Here is a 25,015-nt window from a genome sequence, read left to right on the forward strand (position 1 = left end):
CGCGTTATGCCTCAACTGGGTGAAGCCCTGAGCAGCCTGGTCTGACCCCACAGCTGAGCTTGCTCTGTGCAGGGGCTGGGGCTGGGGACCTTCCCAGAAGATCACCCTGCCAGCCTGAATTGCCCTGTGATGCTACGATCTGTGCTTAACATACGGATATATCCACAGCCAGGCAGTAATAGTAAGTGACCAGTCAAGTCACCCATATGAAGGCGGGTACTATCCGTTATGATAAATATGGCAGCAGATGGAAGATGAAGGGTATTTACTGTCTCTCTGCACTTTTTAAGTACTCCTTTCAAAAAAAACAAAACAAAACAAACCCTTTATGGTCTTCGGTCTGTAATTCTCTATCATTTTATAAGACAAGTTGATGGTTAATTGGACTTTCCCAAATGCTGTTTGTCAAAATATCTTACTGCAAAATCTAGTCTCCCCTCACATTTTTTAACCACAGTTAGGCAATTCAGAAGCTGAAAACACTGACAGAAGAAAGAAGTGACAGGGAAATCTGCACTGCTTCAAATAGATAGAGAAGATGGAGAAGAAAGAAAACAAAACCAAAAGAACAGAAACTAAACAAACTCTATTGCTGATAAACTCTGGTAGGGAACCCAAGCCCTAAACCAAAGAAAAAGTACCAAATCAGGAAGTGGAACAGTAACTTTTAAATTATTTAGGATTTATGCCTAGAACACACAACTTCTGCTCAAAGAATTCTTCAGTGGTGCATGGGAACTAAGCTAAGCTGGAGGAGCTGACAGAAGGTACTGATCTTCAGATATGGAAAAATCTAGGGAAATCGCAAAATCTATGTAAGTGGACTTTATTCACTTGCTGAAGTGTTTTTAATTACACAGATCAAGTCTAACTTTCCATGTTAGTGCTGTACATGGTCAGCTCACTGAATGGGATCTTTTTGCATGACCATTCTCTCAGTATTATCTTCTCTGTCTTTTCTGCTTTAAGGCCAAACATACATCAAACCCCATAACTTCCCTGTGCACTGAGTATACATCTTATTTTTCTTGCTTGATATAACTTAGGCAGTACACACAATGAAACATTACAACACTGTGACAAACCAAAGAACAATGTCCAGAATTAGTCTTTTTAAAACTTCATACTAATTTCTACACCTTTGCTTGCCTAGTCCTCCACATTTATTCCTGGATAAACAGAAAGAAAAACAGATTGCTGGACCACGGACCACACCATATTGTCCTGCATATGTGGTTTTATGTCCATCCCCGTTTCAAGTGCCAGAACAGAATCACGAAATGGGATCTCAAATGGGAAAGGCACTTTAGTTCCCCTACACAGATCTACAGCTGGATGAGATAACCAGAAAAACTGCAGGGCTGTGCTGGGTTTGCAAGTGATGCTGGAAAGAAAGGAGAGTCTCCAGCCTAGAAAGGACCCCAATGCATTCCTAGGCTGAAATGCATACTTAGAGCAAAATTCAGTCAGTTCAGTTAGGAATCCATTTTGCAAAGGACAATAGATCAACCAAGAGAATTTACAATCAGTTGGGAACTGAAAGGGACCAAGAGTTCATGCTTCTGCTTGCTTTGGAAGAAGCATGAAGCTCTACAGAGAAGCTCTTAAAATTGAAGAGTTAATGTGCTCCAGAGTTCTTGTTTTGTAAAATACTTGTACTTTTTGAAATACCAAATTCTCATGGAATATAATTACAAAATAAAAAGGGTAACATACTAACTATATGTGCATCCTGCTCTCCCTCTGTCTTTCTGCTACAACAGAAATAACCTCTTCAAACGCTGAGGCGTGAAGATAGCTGAGGCTTGCAGTTCTGCAGTATCAAACACAGAACTAGAGTATTCAAAATAATTAGTTACAATACATTCTAAATGTCAAAAAGCATAGCACATTTTGTGAAAAATAACCAGAAATCCACAAATCACTTCCTTAAAATAATATTCTTCAGAGTAATTCTGTCTACACTCTATTTCTACAGTGGAACAGTAGAGCTGTCTTAAAATTATTTCAAGCTGCATTCTTCCATACTTCAGTTCAGTGACAGAAGTAATGAGTGCACATTTCCAGTGCTCATCCACATATTTGCAAAAATCAAAATTCTGGACTAGAAAAAAAAAAAAAAGGATTTAAAAAAAAAAGAAATCCCATAGCCATACCCTATTTTGTGTTCTAACCAGAATAAAGAGAGGGAGATTAAAAGCTAGAAAAATCACCGTGTGAGGGTAAGATCCTCAATATTGGTCTCATTATGTTAGCATATAAATGAAGTAAACATAGAGACTGGGGCACTTAATGGAAGTTAGATGTGCTTTGGGAGCAGTGGGATTATTCAAATATGAAATATTCTTTCCTACCTGACCAGAAATGTTCCTTAAGGGGAATTTTGTCACTTAAAAACCATCCTGCACCCCACTTCAGCTCCAAATTATTCTCCTTCAACTTGCTTCCTTGCATCACAGTTGAATTTCCAGCTGTATGCTCTCAACCTTTCCCTTGTGGAAGTTTATTTCCACGAAATGCTTCGCTAGGAGGCTATTACAGTGGAGTTTCAGAGACATGAGGTTTCCCTCTTTACGTGTTCCTGAAAAAAATTGAAGTGTCTGGCAAAATAGCTAGCTTGCTACATCACAGAACTGTATTCCCTTGCTACAGACTCCCCCTGAATTTCTAATCTTCTTTTACAATAAGAACTCCAGAACCATTAACTCATTTACCTTAAGCAAAAGGTCTGTTTATGGGCCCTGCAAGTCAGATACTTGACCTTCTCATTACTGTCCTTTTCCCTATGTTCAAAAACTAGCCTTTTATAACTGTAATAATCCTTAGTCTTCAAACCACGGCCAATCCTTGGTTTAAAATTAACAGTAGGTTTTATATTATAAGTTCTTGTTTAGAGAAGCATACATTTACAGGTACACATTAATTTCCCTGAATATTTTTCTCTCTCTCTTTCTCCAATAATCCACTACCCAATAGACCTTGTATAGTTCTTACTCTCCTCTCTTTCTACCTAAGCTCAGAATAAAAACAGGATTCTCTGATTGTTTTCAGTAGCTATCTTTGCACATTAAAACCAAACCAAACCCAAACCTAAATCCAGACCTTCAGTTTAAAATTCAAGAATTTTCCTGGTACATGCAGGTTAAAGTATGTTGCTCAGAGAGTATGTGTACTTCTGACCAGCTTAAGCAAAGAAAGGAAATATGAGAAGATACACAAGAACTGTGTCCTGGGCAGCTAAATGGAGAAAAACCAACAGAGTTTTTGTTTTCTACTGAAGTAAAGAAAAAGCATGACAAATATCATACTAAAGCTTATACTGCTATTTGTTTATTCTAAAATTTAGTGTTTGTAAGTCAATTCACCTAAATAATGCACTGGTCCCAACTCCATCCTCAGCAGAATCAAATCGGTTGACCCAAATGAGGACTTTCTTAGGCGTAGCTTTTGGAATTGATCTTCTCTTATTTAAAAGGCACAGCTCTACAGCTGTTTTCTGATTACTTAATTTCTTAAAATGGTGTCTTTTTACTGTAAAGAAAACACTGCTGAAAACAACTGGGCAATAGGACTTGGCTTTTCCATGTTTAAGTAGAATACTGAAACACAAAACTGAACATAATACTTCTGGGTTTTTTTATGTTTGGTTATCTGAAAAATGTTTCCTTCTCTTCAAACTACATGTTCCTAGTTAATATTTTAATTAGAAACCTGAATTTCACTATCAGCATAGTTTTGGCTGACCTGCAAAGTGAGAAGCCACTCATACAGCCATTTCAAAATAACAATTCTGCTGTACTAAGAAAGCAAAGATTCTCGTAAACAGGCTCTTTTAAAACAAGTTATTTTTTATAATTTCTCTCCAAAGATCAGAACACACATGAGGGAAGAAAGCTTCAAAGGAAATCAAGCTAACAGAGCCTGTCAATCAGATTTTGTTGTATAGATACTCTAATATTCCCAAAGCAAGCATAAGGGTTAAGCTACATATTTACAATGATAGGCTTATTTGTTTCAAAAAAAAGGAAAAAAAAAAACCAAAACACAATCATCATCCCATTCATATTTTTAGTCTTTTACATATGTCTTCATTAAATCCACTTGCACTGTTTTTAAATGGCACTTTATAATTCTCTGTGTTGGTTTGGGTGACTTTCAGTTTGAGAGGGACTTAAACCGAAACAATCATATTCAGATTTAGATTACAGCAAATCTGGAAGAGAAGGGGAAGGAGTGCATTATATCCAGCAGTGTTCACTGAAGAGAAACTGCTGGATAGAAATATGGGAGAATCCTATTTTTTAAACATAACCTGAACTGGAGAGCTGCACTACACTTCCTCAGCTATTTTTCTCTTTTATGACTTAAAAAGTTCGTATTTCAAGCACAAGTATCAGCGCTTAAAAATGCCTCCTTTATGCCACATTTGTGGTTTTTTTTAATTTTTTTATTTTTAACATAGCCACAAATAGTGTCGTCAGCTCTGTTACGAAGTTGAAAAAATGTATTGAGAATTCCTCCTGCACTGTTAACATTGTCAAAATTTCTTCAGATTGCAACAGTAATTGGAAACAGATGGGCATGTTTAATGGCAAGTTCTATAAAGGTTTTAATAAACAGAGCTTTTCTGAAGTGACCTCAGCAAGTAATATAACTTGGGCCAGTCCAGCTAAGCCTCAGTGCTCATTATTTCAATTGCTTCATCCTGCTCTGGGAAAGCCACTGACAAACTCTTGATAATCTAAAAGGTTTACGGTTGTAAGTGAAAACACAGATGAGTAGCTCACTAAACCTTCTTTAAAAGCTTTTTGCACATGGATTCAAAAAGAAGTCAGATGTCAATGTAAAAACTAGTCCGTGAAAAAGGTTACAAATGCCAAAATTAATGGCAATTAATTATGGTGTATGTATTTATATTTGCATTTGCACATAGACATTTTTTCATGTACCACTAGAAGGTCTAAAAAAGTTAATTTAGTAACTTCTGATTCGAGATACTGCAAAAGGGAACAACACCTTGACCTTTGTGTAACACAACACTTAGAAAGGTTCCAGGACAATATCTCAAATTTTGTTCTTTATTAAATGTATATCGGTAAAACACAGAGGTGAAAAGTGGGTGAAATGTACCTGTCTGCAGTTACACTTCAGAGCCAGTTTTTTTAAGATGTTGAGGCATGCTAAATTCTTCAACAGGAAACTTCCCCATACTAAAAAAATTAAGTAGTATTATACAGTATTTCTAGGCAATCACTGACTTACCAATTACTGAGTAATACTTCATACAGCTTTCTCTAAACCACTAGACAAAGGGAGCTTTTATTTCATATTGCTACAGTAAAACACTTTCTGCAGTGTAGCTCCACCAGAGCTTCTCACTTTTCATTCCATAAAAATTCTCTGCAATGTTATTTGCTTGTCCTTTGCTAATAAAAGTAAGTCATGGACCTGAAACTCCTGTACAGAAACAAAACGACCTAACTGCAAACATAAAACAAGAAAATGGTGACCTTGTGGTATGCACTTTGTAGGGGCAGGTTGGACTTGATTTATAAATCCAAAGTGTGCAGAACTGCTTGCCTGAACCTACACAAAGGCTTGTTGTTTTTTTAATGCTTTCATGTTTTATGTGTTTTCAGAACCTTACCAACTATCTGAATACACACACAGTGCACATATGTTTTACAGTTCCAAATGCAAGATTCACTGGAGTGATGTAGCCTAAGGGAACAATACGCCACCTAAACAAAACCCACAACACATGTAACTCCTCAAAGAAAGCTGTAATGAACTACTTGACAAACACTTTTGGTGCACAGAGCACTGCCAAAGAGAAGCCATAGCATTTGGCCACCTCCAGGTTGAAGGTGTCCCTGAGACTTCAGTTAAACTTCAGTTTAAAGTCTTGAGATTGATGAAGAAAGGAATGGAAGTGTGAAGGGACACTTTTCATTCTCCAATGATAACTTGCACTGTGGAACTGAGAAAAGGTTATCTGCAGAAGGTGCCTGAATGAACTGGCTACCTTTGCAAGGAAGGTTTTTTTCAACATTTTAGACTCAAATTCTGTCCCTGCATGTATTTCATTTTTTCACACAAATTCTGTTCATTGCTAGCTTACCTCCTGTTTGAGTGATGACTTGAATGTCACTGGAAAGTGGTCCATCTCCAACAGAAGTAAAAGCAAGCACCTTCACAGAGTATGTTTTCTGGGGTACCAGATTCCCAATAGTGGTAATATGGCTGTCAGCCACATTGTGCTTCATCCAACTGTTGACATGCTGAGTGGGGTCCATGGTGTAATAAACTCTGTAACCTTGTATTTGTCCATTAGGTTCCTCGGGTTCTTCCCACTGTACTAAGATGGTGGTAGAGCTCAACATACGGGCCTGCACGTTGCGCGGTGCACTTGAAGGTGCTTGCTCTGAAGTCCTTGTTGACACAGGCTCACTGGGTGGCCCTCGCCCTATGTTATTTACAGCAACTACCCGAAATTCATACTCTGAATATGGGCTTAGGCCAGCCACGCTATAGCGTGTTGTGGCCACCCCATCAATTTCTTTATATGGCTCCTCAGAGTTTTTGGGTTTGTGTTGGATTATGTAGTAAGAAACTGGCTCAGGGTTTCCAGAATCCCAAGTCAACGTTATGCTTGTCGCTGTGCTTTCTGTCACCACAGGTGTTCCAGGAGGTTTGGGTAAGGCTAAAGATAAATGCCAAAAAATACAGTTAGCACTATGTAACAGGAGACGTTAATTATTACAATATGCAGCTTAAAAAACAAATAAGCAGCTTAAAAACCAAAACAAACAACAACAACAACAACAACAAAAGGAAGATTGGAATGGAAAGAAGGTGTGAGCTGTTTAGAGCAAGCTTTTGGCAATTATGATTTACTTCAGAAATCTATCAGAGAATCTTCAAGTTTTGTACTGTAAGTTTTCTTTGATACAAATTAATGATACTGACTTTTGTAATAGATCCCTTAAACATATGCAGAAGAGGAATCTTATTGACAGACAGTGCACCATTACAGTTTAATATTCAGGCATTTTTGGAACTTCTAGTTTCCAATTACTCAGTGAATATGATACTTGGACAGCTAGAAACTCTAAAACAAGTAACTGGTTCTTAAAGGCTCCTGCTCTTGACAAGTATATGCAAGATTACAAGATCCTTTATGTATTTGAAATGATGGCTGGGAACTAGACACAGGAAAATAATGGAACATTACAATTACTTTATTTTTTAGTATTATTGCTGTCTGAATCTGTATTTTGTCTTATGCCAGTGACTGGCTCGAATATTTACCCTCTTGATCTAAGAGGGCAAGTTAGTCCCTCTCAGTGCAACACATTTGCTCAGAATATGGCAATGAATGAAAGAAAAGACTGAACTATGTCCAAATATATGTGCTTGGGATATACCTTTGACAGTTATCTGTGCTATTGCTTCTATAACACCAAGGGTAGACATAGCAACACAAGTATAGTTTGCAGACTGCCTGACATCATTAAGCTCAAGGACGTTCCTCCCTATTGGCATATCATCCTCAGGTGTCAAATCTTCTGCTCCTAGCATCCATTTCACATATGGCATTGGTGACCCCACCGCAACACACGTGATATTTACACTCCCGCCAGGCATGATCTCATGATTGGTGGGGGGGATAGAGAACCTCGGTGGGACCCGTCGAACTGGAACAAAACACAAAAGAAGGTAATAACATATACAAAAAAAAGAAACTGAGGCTTGCATACAGACTACATGCAGTGTACAGACACAATTTAATGTTTTAACGTGTTATTCCGATCTGCCAGAAAATATGTGTAAAAGAAATACGAGACTGAACAAGAATTTCGTCTGCACACAATGTGAATTATTCTATATTTACTTGAGGATATTATTAGGCACATTCATACAAAGGCTGATCCAGACCTATTAGGGCCCCACAGTTAACTAACTACATACTAACAATACACAAACACCATGCAAAAGATATACACACGCACACGTGCGTGCGTGCACACACACACACACGCGCACATATATATATGCATTTTATATGCCCATACATATATATATGCACAAAGAGAACTGGAAGGTCAACAGCATGCTTGAGTTGATTACCAAAACCAACTTCGATGCTGTGTGCTTCCAGCTGATGTGAATAAATGTGCTAGGCCACATTGTCACATCACAGTCCTGGAACACATTGCCTACAGTACATTGAAAGTGCGATTTCATTTGCTTTCAGACTCAAAGTAGATGCAGCCTCAAGACCTCACACTAACACTGAAACAAACATAGAAAAATATATAATTACGCACAGATACAAATATATATATATACAGTCACAGAAAGAAACTAGGCAAAGCCAGTACAAAGTACTGGATTTGGTCATGCAGGCAAGCAAATGACAGAATCAATAGAGAATCATGCTTAGGGAAATGTCTGAGTAAAAACTGCAGGAAGAAAAAGAACTTAGAAAGAAAACATATTGGGTGAGGAAAGAAAACTTGAAAGAGATGGGGATAGGATAGGCTGACAGATACAGGAGTTTAAGAGGAGCATAGAGTTTGAGGGAGAAGGAAATTAGATTAAGTTTAGGTGGTTAAAAAGCAACTGTTAGGAAGGGCCACTGGGAAAATAGCAGAACATTTAACATTCAGGATTCCACTATGCTCACAGTTAAGGAAAAGCAAAATAAGCTATAAGGATCGATAATATTAGACATTTCTGTATTGATAGCAAGGGGTGGCAACCTTAAACACATAGCAGGACATTGCACTAACAGAGTAGTTAATATTTAAGCAAACACAACACCGAGAAAATTACCAGGCAATAACAGATCAGTGTTCCTGCTTCAAATATTCTCAGTGGTGTGCACATGTGTGGGGGAGGTGGAAGAGAGAGAGGTAGCTGAGAGAGGTAGGTTTGTATTTAGGCCTTTCATTGGACAGTGTACTTGAAACTGTATTTATTTGGGTTTAACAGAGGCTAATCATTAAGACAGTTTTAATTAAGCAAAAATAAAAAAGTGAAATAAAAGACTATGAGTGAGTTTGAAAGGAAAAAAAAAATGAAAACTGTATTAGTCTGAAACCTTTCCACTGGGTTTGATTAGATTTCTGTGATCTTCTATGGATTCAGAAGGGGTTTACTGCAATGGCCTCATGAGTGAATGACAGGCAGAAAGGGGAACAAGCAGAGAGCAAAACATCTGTAAGCAGCCAGTTCACAGAGGCCACACAAGCAAGCGGCAGGCAATGAGGAATTTCTTGTATTGAACACAGTCCTTATAGACAAAGGAGAGTTTAGTCTTCATGCGCGGGCTGTTTAGAAAAGCAGCTGCTAAAACCATTCCTTGAAAAGCAGGCATCAGTATAAACAGGAAATTAAAAGGGAAGAAAAAGCAGGAACACTGACCAAGTTTACTAGACATTAGTGTTAAAGCTAAAAAGGTTGCCATGCATCCAGGTGCATTCTCTCTTACCATGCACAACAGTTAGATAACAGCACTCATCAAAAGCCATGACCAGGGCATTCTGTGCTTAAACATAACATTAACTTAAAAAATGCCACAATGCAGCTACATTCATTTCATTTGTATTCTTTGTTATTGGTTTAATTAATAGTTTTGTAAGGTGGGTAAAAAGTAAAAAACACACCAACCTTCTCGCAGCTCTGAGGGATGTAGGGGGTTTGATGCAGAACACAATGAAATGAGGAAAGGAGAAAAACAAGGGAAACACAGAGAGAGTAAAAAGGCCATATCAAGGCTTTCAACTTCTACTTGCTCTAATTAAATCTTCCTACCTCATCTTGAAAAGTTAGCATTTTCCACAGCTAAAACGGTGTTAGAAACAATAGCTAGCATAATTTTGAAATTTTCCTTTGGATAAAAAGGTATACATGCCTCATGCAGTACAGGAAAGTCAGTATGTTGGAGGAGAAGAGAAAGAAAAGAAACGATCAAATAACTCTCTATGGATGTCACAACTATGAAATGTTTTCCTTTCTTTTTTTTTTTTTTTTTTTTTTTTTTTTTAATTAGCCAAAAGATCACACCATACAAAAACATATCAGGTTGATTGAAAAACCAGTTCTAAAAAAAATTTCAAAATCAAGCTAGGTATTTTTGGTAAGGTCATCCACCCTACAGTAAAGTTTACATATGTTTATGTTTTCAGTCCTATTTCCCCCACCCAACCCCTTATACTGTAGACACACACACACACACACATATATATATATATACACATATGTATGTATGTATGTTATAGGCTTTGCTGTACAGAAAGCTACATCAACCAGCTGTTGGAAATACTGCCAGAAACAAAGCACTTCTTTCTAGTTGAACCAAAGGAATATTTTCATGTGTTAAAAATCCCTAACCATTTCTACTACTGTACAGAGAAGTATATTTGTTTCCTTATTAATCATACCTGTCATATACACAGGTAATTTCTTCAAAAACTATAGCCAATTGACCACTATCATTGTAAGGACTACACTTCACTCACAAGTCTTACACTAAAGAGATACAAATATATATATATACATACATATATATAAAGAGGAAATAGAAAAGAAGAAAATACAGTTGTGCTGTGCATACATATTATTATAAAGTTAGCAGCTTTTCCTTTGCAGTTACGTAGCAGAGGTCAGGTAGGCATACACCTCAATGCCTTGGGGTTACACTCAGCTGATTAGTAGCACACCGAGCAGTCACCTCAGGAGTTTGAAAAGAAAAGCAAACCAAAACAAAACCAATAAAAGAAAATAAATGCAAGGCACAGTTTAACTTAATGCAGAAAAAACAGAAGTCAAGATGTAAAAATATAAATATACTTACAAACCTTAACCCACAGGATAGACTGGACTCAGGAGTGCTTTAAAAGAACAAAACAATCCCCAAGCCTTTCCTCTACACTTTTAAATAAATTTTATGATTGACACATTTACCATGGTGTTTTCATTATTATAGTGGTAACTGTATAGATCCTGAGAGTATTTTAGCCCTGAACCTGAATGAAGAGTGGATGCCAGGGTTATGTCATTCCTACCTCTGACATATAGATTAGCAGGGGCAGAATAGCGTGTACCCGCACTGTTGGTTGCAACACACTCATATTTGCCTTGGTCAGATTCTTCACTCAGTTCAATTTGGAGGGCACCTGTATGGATATAAAATACATTGCCAAAGAGACGGTCAGAGAAGGCTTTTTATATCCATAGCAATACACCGCTTAACAATATGAAAAGCTTGTATGCGAAGGTCCACTCAACGTCGGTTCATTTTCTTGCTAAGGTGCACAGACAGAAAATGATGCAATGAAAAAAACAAAGAGATTATTTTTTTCACATCATCAGTGCTAGCACAGGAAAACAATTTGCATTTGGCAAAAAAACCCCTCTCTAAACAATACTCTTTCCTAAACCATTAAAATGAAGATGGGTGAGACTGCTTCAAGGAAGAATGGCTTTTGAATAAAACAAAAGAGATTAAGTAGTTGGGTCATCATATCTTTTTAATTTTTATTCATTGTTTCAATCTAGTAACAAAAGTAGCACAAAAGGTGGTACTCGTAAAAAAGGCAGGACAGGCTTCAAGAAATCTTCTGCTGAAGAAAGCCAAAAATGTGCAGCAAGAACAAAAAGGCTGCTTAAAGTGAAAAAAAAGAAACTGCATTAGTCATTTATAATTATCAAAATATTCTTTTAAAGAAACAAAACTCCCTTAAGACATGCAGATTGGTAAGAAAAGAAAGACAGTTCGCTGCAACTTACAATCTTAAAGTACGTTTGCTGAAAAACAAAGAGCAGTTGAATTAGAAGACAAAAAAGTTAAAAAGCATGGTCTACGCCAACAAGGAAGAACCAACCAACCACTGCTGAGGACCATAGTAGGGCCCCCCCCAAGACACCCATCAAAATCCACAAGCGGGATTAGCAGTGTGGTGTCACAAAACCCAAGAAAAATACAAAACAAGAATTACAAAAGAAGTAAACAGTTTTGCCAGAGTATCAAAAACCAACAACACCACATACCACCAAGAATAGTAAGTCATTAACCTTTCATTTCCAAAGCCTGTAGATTAGAAGATCCAAAAATCCAGAGGTGAGAGAACTCCAAGAAAAAGAAAACAACAAAAAAAAAAAACAATAAAGGGAAAAAAACCATTTTTGTAATTTTTTAGGGGGGGGACACATCATTTTCAACTTTACAAAGTTAAAAGAAAAAAAGGATTGAAGAAGAACAAAAAGAAAAACCTTTTATGAAAGATAAGACAAAAAGAAGATAGTCCATGTTGTCTTCTGCATGTCTGCTACTGTTCTCCAGACCATCTTTGGCTTTGGTCCAGGACAAGAACAGCTAAGGAAGAAAAAAAATGATCTTTTTTTGCTCCAGTTGGACAAAAAAAAAGAGGAAGGAAAAAAAAAGAAAAAAAAAAAAAGAAGAAAAAGAAGAAGAAGAAAAAGAAGAAGAAGAAGAAGAAGAAAAAGAAAAAAGAGGGACAAATGGTACGCTGTGACTGGGCTATGGCCAGGAGACCTGGATATGCTTTCTTTGAAGCATATCACAAATCAAATTATTGTTTCTTTTTTTTTTTTTTTTTTTTTTTTCCAATGAACAAACAAAAAAGGGAAAGGAAGAGGGAGTGTGCAGAAAGAAAGGTCACAATATGAGAATCACTGATCATAACCAAACAGGACAAAGGAAAAAAAAAAAAAATCAGATGATGGACATTTCTGTGGTTTGGTTTGTTTTTTTTTTTTTTTTTTTTTTTTTTTTCTTAAAAAAACCCAAACAAAACAGGACAAAGATGAGAGGGATGAAAGGACAGAAAGAATGAGTAAGATCATTCTGTGAACGTTAGTTCAGCACTCTTACCTCTTATTGGTGTACCACCTGGGTGGATAATATGAATGCAAATAAGATTAGAAAGAAGAAGCATTAGTACGAGAAGAAGGAGGCTAGGGCTTTGGAAGAAGAATCAAATTAGATTTACAGAATTAAATAAGGTCTTAAGAGAAACTTGAATTACTATACTGTTAAAACAGGAATAAATTAGATAGTATTATCAGGTTATAAAAGCAAGTTGCATTGTACCACAAAGGGCAAAGGCTACAATTGGCTGAATTGCCATTCTCAGAGTAGCTTCTGAGTTCTTAGATGTTTGGTTATATAGGGTTAGATATATATCGAATATGCCTCAAATACTTCAAGGAAACTTTACAATACTGTACTTATGACATAGTTTAGGAAAATCTTGGAAATTCTATTTAAAAATATATATATATAAAAATCTATATATATATAAAAAGAGGATACACTGAAGACTATCTCAAAACAAACACGGTAGTTTAGGCTGGATTATGGCATTTACTGTTCTACAGCTATGTGAAACGTGTACTGTTTCTTTTAGGTGTTGCTATGACTGGTAAGACAACATTTCTGTGGAGGTGTGCGTGTGCGCCACTATAGGGATCTGGTGACTACACTGACTGTTAGTAAAATGCATGCCATGCATTTTAAGAATAATAATAGTAATCATATAATAATAATCATAATAATAATAATCATAATATTCTGAATATGGAAATTAGTGGGGGTGAAGTGCGCTTCAGAACTAAGCACTTACCAATAGATTCTGGAGATTTAAATACGGAGAGAAGAAAGACAGCATAAAAATATTATTATATTCCTTATAATTTGGTACAAAGTTTTCAGTTAAAGCTTTATATACTAAATCATCTATGTCACATGTGAAAAATTAATTCTTAATTTACATTAACAGAAGGTTAATTTACACAGTTCTGCTGACAACAAGCAAAAAGTCAGTTAACAAGACGATTTAACATCACAGGACAGGTCAAAAGCTGAGAATTCTGGGAAGACACGTGATTAAACAACTTAGATTCTACAACGATATCTACTACATTTGCCAAAGAAAAAAGCTCATTACATCCCAATTATCTTACTTAGGGATAAGCTTTAAACTTTATAAATTTAGAGGGTTTTTTTTTTTTTTTTTAAATCTAAAGAGAGCAAAAGAATAAACTAGGGCAGGAGGAGAGTGAAAGAACTGCTAGGGAGTTGCAAGGGGCAAAGAGAGAGAGAGCAGCAAAAGCTGGATTCTACACCAAAAGCAGACTTCTGTAGATCCAGAAAATGTAGGATTCATAAAGCTTTAGCATGGGCGCACACTACTGTGGCTAAATGTGTTGGAAAAATGCTCAGCCAGCAAAAAAAAACTTTATTCCATAGATTACCCAAGGATTTCTTTTCCTTTTTTTTTTTTTTTAAATTTTCTTTTTAGGGTATAATTGTGCATGGGAAAAAGTATTGTGTTTTATGTACTTGTGAGAGGAAAGAAGATGTGTCCAAACTGGCTAATCTTTGGTGGAGTCAAATGTGGAAAAGACAGCACAAAACACATTTTAAATTTTAATTGAAGTGTCTAATGCAGGTTTTGGTTTTGATGAATATAACCATTGGTACTCCTTGCAATTTCTGAATGAAGTCCAATGTTGAAATAAATTTGTTAAAAAAAAAATAAAAAGGAAAGAAGAAAGAAAGAGGAGAAAATGGATCCATCAAGTACTGCAAAAAGCAGTAAAGAAAAAAATTATCAAAAAGTACAGTCACAGCAGTGAGCAATGTGGAGTAAACAGAAGCTGCAAAACACATAGAGACAGACTCTAGAAAAGGCTATGACAACATCACAGACATGGACAACACACTCAGTAACACAGAAAAGAGAGGAGAAAGAGAAATTATTATCTATAAGTAAAAATAAAAGTTAAAAAAAAGGAAGAGAAAGAAAAGAAAGAAAAGGTGAGAGAGAACAACTCTGGGCATTAGTGGAAACAGTAACAAGACCCTACCTGAGCGTAACTGCTTGATGCGGCCATTGTTGTTGCTTGTGTCAACAGGTAAGAAATCTTTGAACCAAGTTATTTCAGGATCGGGATTGCCACTGGCTGCACATAGCATGGTAGCTGTACGAGTTCGTTCAACCACCTTCAGCTGTGGGCCCATATCAATGGTGGGGAAACCTCGGGGAATTTGATCCTCTGCAAAAGAAATGTATGTTTGAAGGATTTCACATTAGTTTTGTAGTAACTCATGAAAGCCCCGGTCACCACCCTGCTTAACGTTCAAGGGTCTCCTCAATGTTTGTATGCAAAGAATTGATGCAAAAAACAGATACCCAGGCAGTGTATTTGGTAACTTACAGTAATCAAAAGGGTGATATAAAATAGAAAGTCCATAAAAAAGCGACTGCAAACTTTGCACTTACTTATAAAATGCAATAAATTGGCATAGATACTGTATGTAGTGCATAATCATTAGATCCCCACTATGGTGCTTTACAACACTGGTGTTGCTCTGCTTGTGACAGTCCTTACTATTTTACATGAAATACTGAATTACCATGCCTGTCAACAAGAGGAAAAAGCATCCTGGGACAAGCATATAAGGAAGTGCAATCTCATAGTATGGGATTTGGCCAGGGACTTAAGAGACCCAAGAATTTTTCTTGCTTTTATCATTATTACCTATGTGCAGTTGGTCTTAACATTTAATGTCTCTGTGCTTTAGTTGTCTGCCTGTAAGGTGGGTATGACAGTGCTTTAGGGCTACAGAGAAGTGCTGCGAGGATGAATGCATTACAAGATTGCAAAGCACTGAGAAATTCTAAACACTGGAGAAATACCGAACAAGAGCAATTCACCTTGTATAAGATGATACACACTAGCAAGTAACACTGGAAGCACTGTGGGATCAGGCAATTTCTCAGAAATCAAGTTAGCATAGGTAAAATAATCTATTTGAATTACATCATCTTGTTCTTCATTTCCATTAAAATGACAAAAATATATTTATTGCAAAATAATTGCTATTATTTCAGTTCAAAAAGGACAAGCAAAAAAAATCGAAGAAAGAGGATCAATACTAACTATAAAACACATATCTTATTAAATGTCTTGATTGGTGGTTACTGACATGCAATTGATTAAGGGATAAAATTAACTTCGAAGAAATTGTTCAATGTCAACTCTGTCATGAAAAACGTGTCATATTTTCAAATAGTTTCAGGTAAGTCTTTAGACTTTTCTGAAAAATGTATAGCAAGCAAGTACATCCTATAAATCTTTGCAGTTCCTAGGCTCAGCTGCCGGTCACGAGCTCCTTAATTGCTTGCAATACAAATACACATAGATACTACTCTGGTATAGTAAACACAATTCTTCAGTAAGTTTGCATAACTCTTCAGAGATAGTATTTCTACCAATCTGTGGTTAAGTAAGTGCCAAATCCTTCACTAGCTATAGGCTCTTCCCAAACAAAGGTATGTTTCATGTCTGTTTATAAACATGAAGTCTTTACTTTGGGAGTAACTGACAAGATTTAACTTGTGACACAGAACAGGATTTTTATGACCTGACCTTTCCTTTCATACTTGGCTCATATAGAAAACCCTGGAGTCCCTTTTTGCAAAAACGTAAGTGTACAACAAAGATAATCTATCTTGAATACTAATAGGATGGAGTAGTAAAGAGCTTTCCGTTCTTATTTTTAATAAGGGTAATTAAATTCCATCCATTCCCCTTATGCATAGAATCTCTTTGAATGAATGCTCTTCATGAAATTTTCATGAGGAACATCACAATGTAACAGTTTCAAATAGCCAGAACTGGTATATTTTTGACAGTTGTGGCTTGTTTCCAATCTGGCTTTCAGGTATTTGGCAATAAACCCCAATATTCAACATAAAATGGACTGGGGAAATAATGAAATTTCTAATTGGAGTGCTTATCACAGTGGATTTAGTTTTTAAGATGTTAATTGCTTTTTTTCTCTCTAAGTGTATTAGTGATTTGTACAAAACTGTCTTTACACTTTGATGACACCAAGTTTGACAGATCATCAAGCATACTGTGCAAGAGAGCTGAGCATCAAATCAGTGAACAACTACCTCAGCCACAGTAAGAGAAAAGTAACTAGCAGAAAAAAAAGATACATTGGTAGGTCTACAGTTTTACATGAGGTGAAAAGAAAAATATTTTTTAATGCTCATTAGGCTCTAAACCATAGTATATACCACTGTTCCCTATTAATATTCAGTTCTAGTGAATTAGCTTCCAATTCATCAACAATTTAAATCAGACTTGACCTTCTCAAAGCCATTTGGTACTGTCATTTTGAGAGGCCATTAAAGGGCAGATTTCTCTGTCTTTGTGCTTACTGAGTCATACATGTGATACATATTTTGTTTAGGATGACAGATACAAGAGATTTGGAAATAGAGCACATTCTTTGGATTTGTTAGGTGTCTTAACAGCACTGCATTCCATTACTGGCACTAAGAGAATGCCTTTAGTATCATTTCCAATTGCTGGAAGAGCTCTACAAAAGCTATTTTTCACCAAATGTATGATCGGAACAACATAGAGAGGCAATTACAAAAACTGGTTACCACATGAACCCTTAAGAGAGAATGATATGAAACAGCGTTGCCTTGTTTCCCATCACGGTTGTTCTCAGTATTTCTAAACTGTCTCTCTGTGTATTCGTTCTGTTTGACATTGCTCATCTGTAAACAACGTCCTTGAGATTCCTACCTCTGCTGCCAGTTTTGTCAAAGTGGTAATTGCTTCCCTTCCAAGCAACATGTATGGAAAAAGCACATTAACCTCTACATTCAGATTTTAGTATACCTACAGACATTGTCCAACACATAATTTCACATGTTGCTGTACCTGTCTTTCGGGTGAGCCTGTCTTCAGAAATGCAACAGTAAATAATCAAACTCAGCTTTTACATGTAAACAGCAATTTTGGAGTGGTATATTGAAAATACCAACAAGCTAAATTATACTCTACCAAAAAGAAACCATACTTACATTTAAGAGTATCTACAGAAAAAACCCTCTGAACATAGCTGTGCCACATCTATATATCATAAACTCTGTTCTGCTTGTCCTTTAACCATGTTTTCTCTCACCTTAAAGGAAAAAGTGTGCTGTTGCAATCTCTCTTTTTAAATGACATAATTCTTTGGTAAGATTTCAGGAACTTCCCAAGCTATGTCTGAAGGTATACTGTCAAGCCTACAAATACACAAAAGCGGAATCCAAAGAAAGAAGAGTATTTCATCCAAATCCTGTACAATGGATTTGACTCTTCATGATAAACCTACCCAGTTGTACAACACAGCTAAAGAAAAAGAGGAAGAATAGTGATCTTCATCCAGTGTTTGTGCTACAACTTCTTAACATTTTCACTACTTTTCCTGTAAAAAGCTACTTCCAGATCATGTCTAGGCCCTGCTGGCAGCAAGAAGAGTGGCAGCTTTTAGAAACAGATTGGGTCTTAAAATCTTAAATTCTTCATAGCTACCTTGTTGAATCACTTTCGCAATCAGCATTGTGTTTTAACAAGAAAGAGAATATTTGAAATAATTTTCTCCATTACAGACAGTATGATAATATTACTATGATACAGATATGAAGTGCAAATGTGAAGTACCCAAAGCAAACAGTGATGACTTGGGTTGTGGGTTATGGAGTATAAAGGCAAGGCACCAGGGTCCAAGACTGGACAGTTGACATGAAAAATGGATAATATTTCTGTTAAGTATTTTCTTCCACATTAAGCATCTGCAACATTCAAACACCCATGTTCCAGAATATCCATACTAAACTGTAGTTAAATCTGTGTAATCTTTTTAACTAGAATACAAACTCAAAGTGTTTCACTGTGCCTCCAAAAAAATATTGTCCTATGTAAGCCAATTATTCTCATCATGGAAATGGAGGTTGGTTCTCCATTCTATTCAGCAAGAAAAAAAAATCTATTTCAAGATTCACTGATAGCATTGCCACAAGCAAATTTTAGTCATTCTGTAGCTCACAGAATAAAAAGGCACACATGGAGTATTCCCAGAATACACTATAGATACTGAAGATAAACTGCTGCAATAAAGTTTATTATTTCAAAGAACAGTGTAAATAAAGCTTTTATTTTCACTATTCCAGATGGCAGCAGCATATAATTTGCACTGTTTTGACATCATGACCATATTATTCAAAATCATTCTTCCTGCAACTGAACTGAGCACAGGATTGAGAACAGTAAAACCAAAGAGACTAGGGGAGGGAGTAAAATCAACATTTTTCAGCAAAGCTGGTATTCTGTACTATTATTGAAGAACTATGCATATGAATAAATTGAAAAATAAAACCAAAGCTGTTTCTAATTATACATGAAAGACTAATTTGGATTTAAAAGGTATAAAGCATCAGAGAAGTCCCAGTTAATAAACATTATTCCTATTGAAATATTTTACAAGGTAAATTTTGCCAAAAATGTAATTAAGAACACACAATAAATTATTTTCCCAGGGTCCTTTGTTCAAAGCTGCTATATACAGATGGACACTTTTACCTAGTGGTGCTGTAAGTCAGTAAAGGAGGGCAATAGGCTACACTGTAAGAATAGATCTAGGTATCTGTATGGATTTCTCTTAAATTTCATGCAGTCATACCACGCAAGGAAAGGGAATTAGACATTGATAAGATTATCAGAGACTTACTAACTGTTAGTAAATATTCACCCAGAGAACAGCTGTCCATACCATCCCACTAAAAGATGCATTTAAAAATATTCTTCATACATTGAAGAGATGCGCAAAGCACTTTTGACGCAAAATAAAACAAACTTGTTTAGTAGCTCTGTATGCAATTACCCTGCACATCGCAAAGTACCGTCTATATAAAAGAACATAGAGCCACTTAGACTGAATTATCATTTGTGTGAATGTTGAAGCAGCAATTTCACATTGCATTAAGTCAGTTAACATTCATTGTTATTAGCATTTAGCCTTAAATAAGTTCTCTGTTTTAACAAATGAGTGCATTGAGCCTTTGAAATTAGATATCTTCATAAGGACATGAAAATGGAAAAAGGAATTTGCACCTTTTGGCAGTTCTCAAATCTGCTGAATTAAAGACTGCACATAGCAAGCTCTTTCCAAAGTGACCTGTCTTGCTCTTGTGAACAATGAAATACCTCTCACTCTCCTTTAACAACAGTGTTCCAAACAACAAGAGTTAACATTTCGAAAGTCATCACTCATATGAAAACAAAAGCCTCAAAATAAGGTTTTATTCACACGTTTGCACTCAGGCACTGTTATAGCTTATTGTACAGCATATCATCTGAACATCATACAGCCAAATTTGGCTGTGACTGAACTTCAGGATGTCTATTCTGCCTACCGGGAATTGAAAGGGAGATACAAAAGGCTGTGTCCTAAAACAAAAAGTAGGATATCCAAGAATGCCCGCCAGATGTCCCTTCTCTGACATAAGCAGAGGTCTCAGCCAGAGTTATGGTAATGAAACAAAGGCAGAGAATGTGAAGTGGTGTTTTAAGTGCAGAGTATCATGTATTTAGGAAAAGAAACCCTAAACTTCTGAAGCAGAGAGGATACAGCATCCCATGTATTTCCATATGCAAATGTTCACAAGAACGAAACTGTATTTTGCATTGGTGAATAAAAGACAAGAGGACGACGGAGGGCAGCGATACAAATTTCCATGATTACCATTTCTAATTTGAGGCTTAGTTTCCAGACAGGGTTAGGATTTAGATTACACTAAATCAGGGTTAAATTGGGGCTTGCCAAGAATGAGGATTAGGAAAATGCGTGATTGCTCTATCTAGTCAATATTTTTAACATACTAATGTTTGTGGTTTTACATCCTCCTTACTTTCATTTGAAAAATAAAGGTGAAAGAATAACAGTAGTGCAGTAATAGCAGTCATTGCTTTAAGCTTTGATTTTTCATATCACACACAGTTTTATGGTGCAGTAAATAATGAGATCAGCAGCAGGTTCATATGTATACCAGAGCTCACTTTTCATGTTAGTAGTCTGAATATACAGACTGGTCCAGAAAGCATTCTTTTCTTTTTCTTTCCCTCCTTTCCACTCATTAATACTTTGTGTTAAAATATTGATATTATTAAGTATATATGACACTTTTAATAAGTAATTGCCTCATATTCATTCTTAAGGATAAAGCAACAAATCACCAGAATAAAGTTGTAACATACTAACTTGAACTGAGAAGAGGGAAGAATCATCTTGGGTATGCTTCACCAAAGAGGACAAGAAAGAAAACGTGAGCAGTCTGGCAAAGGAGTTGTCAGACCATACAGCCCCCTTCTCCCTCCTTCCTCCCCATTTGCACTGTATGTGCCTACACCGAAAGGAGTGATAGCCTAAGACAGTCAAACAAACTCAGCTTGTGATCACAGACATTTCTGTCACTGATGTTACACAGCTTGCAATGAGTTGTTTCCTCAATGCCATAATCTTACTGAATGCTTTTTAATTCAGTTTACATACTCTGCAGCCCAAACTGACAACTATAAACTGTACTAACTGCATTAATGTCACAGCTGCAAAATTTACGGACCTGACAAAGGAGCGGTAGTGGCAAAATCATCAACTATGCTTAAGTCTTGTTTTCAAAGGAGACTAATACTATCTTTTGCATTTCTAGCTCAGCATCAAACTTGTGCATTTTAGAAGGAGAAAGGGGATTTTCACTTTGGTAAGTGGGTCAACAGGTGCCCCAGAAGGCCTACAGTTTGGCCTCTTAGAGGAAAAAAATACAGAATAAGGGTGATGAAATTGTATCCCTCAAGTTTTGAGAAAAGATGCTTGTGTCAGGACGTTAAAAGCACTTTTGGTGCAGTGAATTAAACAGTAAGTTCTTCAAGGTAGAGGCTATGCATTCCAACTGCTTTTTATGGTGCCTGGCACAACAATGCACCCATACAGATGTAGCAATTTGGATGTTATTGCAGTATTTCAATAAATAGCAAACATAATGATGAATAACAAACAATAAAAGTGCTATTTTTGCTGAAGAGAATGAGAAAAAAGAGATATGTTGTGAGAACAGACAATGAACTCTGGGAAAAATGCAGTTGAAAAGGATATCCCTTGAAACTCTGTATTACTGAGCATTACACTAACGTTGCTGGTACAAAATATGCACAGTTTTGCTACATCTAATGCAGCATTCATCTTTATTGGTCTGAAAAGCATGCTTAAAATATTTGTAACACTTACATGATTACAGATAGGTGACTGTAAAAAAAATAATAGATACAGTAGCTTCCCATTTTTGTGGTTTGTTTGCCTTTTTTTTTTTTTCTTTTTTAAGTTCTTTCCACCAATATGAACACATGGCTATCAGTTAAAAAAAATGCTGGATGAGACAAAGAAAATGTAAGACAATAAAACAATGCCTTAGATCATGTACTCCTAATATTTGTGAGCAAAAGACAGAATCCAAAGTGCTGGCAAATGTTAAAACACACAGAATGTTTGAACCTGTATGAATCTTTAAGAGGAGCGAGAAAGTAATTCCTTTATGAGAGGATGGTGAAGTTCCTCCCTGGTGGCCTGGGTATGGAGGGATTGGGTGTGCTCCAGACCTCACTCTTCATCTTCTTGAATATGAGGGAGTTATCCCTATCACCTCTGCCTGCTCACCTGTGGCAACATTCCCTCAATTCCACAGGTACTGAGAAACCACCTAGGGGACTGTTAGCAGGGAAGGACAGGCATAGGATAAGAGAAGAGAGTAGGTAGGAAATTCTGCTTTGCTTGGGGTGAGTTTCACTGCTTAAGTTGAAATAGCTTTGAGGAAGTGTCCAGACAAGGATGTTAGAGGGTATTTTCTTCTGGACGAAACATAGGCATTCACTTCTGTTCTGGAAGAATACAGAAGAGCTTTCTCTGTATCAGAGGACACACATTGCTTAAAACCCACCTTTCTCACAGCTCTGTGCCCAAGTTCAATGATTACTGCTGTCTAATAAATACCCTTTAATGGGTCTGGAGTTACACAGCAGAACCTCCTATTAACACCTAATAGTACATTTGTGGATGAAGACATATATGTAATAACACAGAAATGTTACTATTTCTAAAGCCTAAGGCAGGCGTCAGTTCAAGGTTTTAATCTCGGAAAGACTCACAGGTTCATGATGTCACAAACATAGTTTTGCTTCAAATTATTTTGCCCCCAAATTTCAGTGTCAGAACTGGTTGTGGCCTGAGACTTTGACTTCTACTTGAAATTTGCTGCTGCCCTAAACTGAGGTAAATGTGACTAGCCTGGGATTTAACATGTTTCATGTTATAATAGGAATGCCATTTTCACAGATGATAGATGACGTCTGTACTTTGAGTTATAGCATGGAAGAAAATACTCAACAACCTGTCAAGCTTTCTAGCATGGTGGAGTCCTGCCTCCGAAGCAGGCACAGAAGGCCTGGTGATGCAAGGCAGAGCTCATTCTGCCTGATGAGAGCTAGCACTTGCATTTCTACAACGCATTTATCACAGTTGTAACCACATGGCCTTGAAAGGGCTGTTGTGAACTGTTGTGAACTGAACTGAGCAAACTCAAGCAGGCTTTCTGGAAGACTGAAGGCGAGAGATGTACTTTAAACATGACATGTTCACATTTGTCCAGCAACAGCAGCTAATATTTTTCATGGAACTGTAAATGAGGAAAGACGTGGGGATTCATTCATAAGATGTTGAACAAAAACAGATTTACTAAGCTTTGCTATAACATTTCCTGCAATTTACTTGACTAATTGCACCACAAATTATATTGTCAGCAACTTGAGATAGGATCTTGGCTTGGCGTAGGAGCATAAGATGTTAAAAAGTGTCTTTTTAAAACTGTTTTACATGCTGAGATCGAGACCATCATAATTATTTTTAACTAATCATGAGATTCAGTGCTACCTCTAAAATATAAAATGAAATCAAAATCTGTGATAGGCAGCGTAATATGAAATTTACTACAGTCTACAGTCTGATTTAGTATCTCTAAATTATAAATAAAAAATGTTGCCACCAATATTTATGAATATTTACTTACTGAATATTAAATTGACTTTATGTAAAGGTAAGCTTTTTGTTTTCACAGTTCTGTTTTAAGATCATTTTCTCACCATCTTTCATCTAGCTGATCAAAGATGATCCTAACAATGCAAGACGTACTTTTACTTTGTTTTGTTTTGTTTTTTAGAAAAGAACTTTCTGCAAATGAAAATGGTGATTTGTTAACACAGATGCAGTGATGTTTCAGTTCCAGTGGAATACTGTACTAGCATGGACATAAGGAAGTAGCTGTCCTGTGTAGCTGGAAGTCTAAACAAGTGCTGGGATAACATTTGAACAGTCCAGTGTGATTGCCAGAATGTTGAGACAGTCATGCTGCCAGGCACGGTGGGGGTAGGTGACTGGGGGACACGCATCCGAGAAGAAATAGAAAGTTTCATGTTAATGACAGTTACTTGCAAACTCATCACAAACTGTCCTGTGAAAAACAGTCAACGAAGTCAAGCAGCTGTGGAGAACCAGTTCCTTCCTTTAAACAGACACAGTGTGACAGACCAAGCTGAGCATAACTCTGTGTGTGTCAAGTACATCAAAAATCAGTGTAAGCACAAAGAGAATCCATGCCAACTCTGCGGACGGACCTAACATGTGACAAGCTGCATGAAGAAGGTGCAAATGAAGAAAACAAAATGCTTAAAAACAAAAGATGCGACTCTGTCCAGTGATGAATTACTGCTCAGTGAGAGGCCCCACGCTACAGAAGCAACATCAACAACTGACTGAGAGCGCCAGGGTTGTGTCTGATTTCAACAATGGAGCTGCTTCTCCTTGGATTTAGTAGTAGTAACAGCTGTCAGCCATTTTATAACTAAATACAAAACTAATTTCTTTTAGAGAAGAGATCGAAGTATTTTTCTTGTAGGCTGGAGAGGTAGGCATGAAGATTGTTACATACACTTTTCAGAAGCAAAAGGGAGCAGGTCAGATGTTACAGTAATTGGGAAATAATTTCTGCCGCTAAATGAATATATAGCAATAAATCTTAGACTACATAAC

At 36.6% G+C, this 25,015-nt stretch overlaps 1 protein-coding gene across 1 annotated transcript in view; it reads right to left on the reverse strand.

The window, feature by feature from the left end:
- The window catches only part of PTPRD (protein tyrosine phosphatase receptor type D), a 230,607-nt gene that overhangs the window by 141,941 nt on the left and 63,651 nt on the right, over positions 1 to 25,015 (reverse strand). Inside the window, exons 3-6 of the mRNA XM_035893633.1 lie at positions 14,899 to 15,087; positions 11,073 to 11,183; positions 7,428 to 7,697; positions 6,122 to 6,703 (exon numbers count right to left, since the gene is read on the reverse strand). Coding sequence (XP_035749526.1) covers positions 6,122 to 6,703; positions 7,428 to 7,697; positions 11,073 to 11,183; positions 14,899 to 15,052 — 1,117 coding nt within the window. The 5' untranslated portion in view covers positions 15,053 to 15,087. The remainder of the gene's footprint in view (positions 1 to 6,121; positions 6,704 to 7,427; positions 7,698 to 11,072; positions 11,184 to 14,898; positions 15,088 to 25,015) is intronic.

Source organism: Egretta garzetta, unplaced genomic scaffold (genome assembly GCF_000687185.1).
Source record: "Egretta garzetta isolate BGI_Z169 unplaced genomic scaffold, ASM68718v1 scaffold250, whole genome shotgun sequence".
In the NCBI taxonomy this organism is placed as follows: domain Eukaryota; kingdom Metazoa; phylum Chordata; class Aves; order Pelecaniformes; family Ardeidae; genus Egretta; species Egretta garzetta.